Source organism: Syzygium oleosum, unplaced genomic scaffold (genome assembly GCF_021117445.2).
Source record: "Syzygium oleosum isolate NSW1041296 unplaced genomic scaffold, Sole_v2.1 Sole_v2.23, whole genome shotgun sequence".
NCBI lineage: Eukaryota > Viridiplantae > Streptophyta > Magnoliopsida > Myrtales > Myrtaceae > Syzygium > Syzygium oleosum.
In genome coordinates, this window is record NW_026607507.1 from 5,070,377 (window position 1) to 5,072,462 (window position 2,086).

General features: G+C 42.1%; 1 protein-coding gene across 1 annotated transcript; it reads left to right on the forward strand.

Annotated features, from left to right (window-relative positions):
- The first annotated feature begins 421 nt into the window (after positions 1-421).
- On the forward strand, positions 422-1,572 carry LOC130140978 (GTP-binding protein At2g22870-like). Its single transcript, XM_056321494.1, has 2 exons — positions 422-994; positions 1,064-1,572. The coding sequence occupies exons 1-2, from the start codon at positions 446-448 to the stop codon at positions 1,133-1,135; spliced, it is 621 nt and encodes a 206-aa protein (XP_056177469.1). The 5' UTR covers positions 422-445; the 3' UTR covers positions 1,136-1,572.
- Positions 1,573-2,086: the final 514 nt, after the last annotated feature.

The following is a 2,086-nucleotide window of genomic DNA, read 5'->3' on the forward strand; positions in this document are numbered from 1 at the left end:
GTCCAAATGGCATCTACTCATCGGAGCTTTCAAAACCAAAAGAAGAATCACATGGGACGCAAACTTTCTCATTCACAGCATCCAGCAAGGACTTCTGTCGTGGCTCGAGCGTTAGGTAGTGTTCAAATTCATTAATTAATCAAATCTAGCTATTAGCAATAGGTTAGACGAGAATCTTCTCCTTGCTTCTATTGTGTGTACCAACATAGAAAACGCGAGATGTAGCTTTCGACTGACCCATCTAAACCATCTACTAATCATATGATCAATATAGCAAAAATTGGAAGCTACACAGATGCCACCATAGTCACCAGAACTGATAAATTATAAAGAAAATAGTATGATTAAATTACTTCCCTTGAAGGGTACGTGAGCATCTTCAAAATTTTTCATTTTTAAATTTTATTTTTTGGAATCTCTCCTTTCTCTCTCTCTCCCTCCATTAATGTTGAAGCAGGCTTCCTTACTGATAAAACAATCTCTCTCCCTTTGCTTCTTCGCTTCCTCTTCTCTTTTTCTTCGCTTCCTCGGCTTCCCCTTTAGGCAAAGCAAATCATCTCCGTCCGACAATGGCCTTACACTGCAAAATCACCTCTTCACTCTGCACTTGACCTCTCTTCTTCAACCCTCACTTCAGCCATCTCCGAATGCCCTACTCTTCTCGCTCTCTCTCAAGACCCCTCCTCTCTTGCAGCCCACCCACCACGGCCCTTGCTTCCATGCCTTCGCATTCAAAACAGCGAGCCCGACAGCCTCGGACTCGGCCCGGATCGTTCGGAAAGTTTTCCTCTTCCTGCCCAAGGTCGATCCGGCCGACGGTCACGCCCAGATTAAGGAAGTGAAGTTCGTGAAGAGCAGTGGGAGGGCCAAGGATTGTCCCGAAATGGGAGGCCCGAGTTTGCAATTATGGGTCCGTCTAATGGGGGCAAGTCTTGGCATATCAATGCTCTGGTTCAGAGGAAGAAGGAAGTTACAGTTAAATCCAAGAAACCAGGTCCTTTCTATTCCTTATGGTTTTACTTTTTTCGCGTGGGATGGGCTGATTGATTGATGTATTTTGCAGGCAAGAGAGCTTATAAATCACTTCTTGGTGAACAAGAGTTGGTACGTTGAGGATTTGCTGGGTTACGGGTGAGCTTTAAGCATCTGGCTTTTGGCTTGCTTAAATTTTTCAGCTGTGTGGCGGCTTATAAATGCAAAAAAAAATCGCAGAATGTGAGCTAATATGTAAGTTTTGTTTCTGGGAATGCTGCAACTAATCGAGTGAGGTAAGTCGATTCAAAGCTGTTAGAGTGGGAAACTGGAAAATCGTTGGATCACAACTTGTTGACGAGCCTTCAAAACTTGATTAATTGCGCTCAAATGGTTTAAGCATTTTTTACCTGTCACTTTGGATATGCCAAGGTAGTAATTCTTTCAGCTAACATGTAGAGGCTGGAAATTCCGTCTCCAACTTAAGGTCTTTCTGTTCCTCACGTAGTGGACCCTTTGACAAGCGGCAAAGGATTAGTTTCCGTCTTTCGATATAAATCGTGAAGTGGAAGAAGTAAATTTTTACATGCTTTGTCTTCATACTATGCTTTTTCATTGTTGCCTTTGTCAATCAACAGTTCCATGGAATGAGTAGAATAAAAATAAACAGTTAAAGGATTCTTCGAGCTAAAAGATTAGTTTTGCTAATTAACTCTCCCACAAAAATAGCTCTCCATTCACTCTTTTCATTGCCGCTTATCTATCATAGCTGACAGAGGATACGAGTAAAAATTACCAAGTCAGTGAGTAGAATGTTGATAAACAAAGGTCGACTCAAGTGACAAAAAGGCTCCGTTGACGGAGTGAGAATGAAGTAACCATCCAAGTATTGAAGCCAACAATTTTGGATGCAACTGCATGAGAGATATTCGTTCAAGGGGGAACTTAAGGCAATCGTAGAGTAGTGAAGCCAAGAAGTTCATGAGCAACCGATAGTGAAAATTGGGCAAAAGGACACTATAAGTGCCATAACTTGTGTACGGAGATCATTTTGGTGCCATAACTTTTTTTCGGATCACTTTGGTGCCAAGTCGGAGGAAAAACGATCACTTAA

Coding starts and splice junctions, on each gene's coding strand:
- LOC130140978 (XM_056321494.1), top strand. CDS start 446: ATGTTGAAGCAGGCTTCCTTACTGATAAAACAATCTCTCTCCCTTTGC. Junction 995..1,063: donor AGTTAAATCCAAGAAACCAG/GTCCTTTCTATT, acceptor TGTATTTTGCAG/GCAAGAGAGCTTATAAATCA.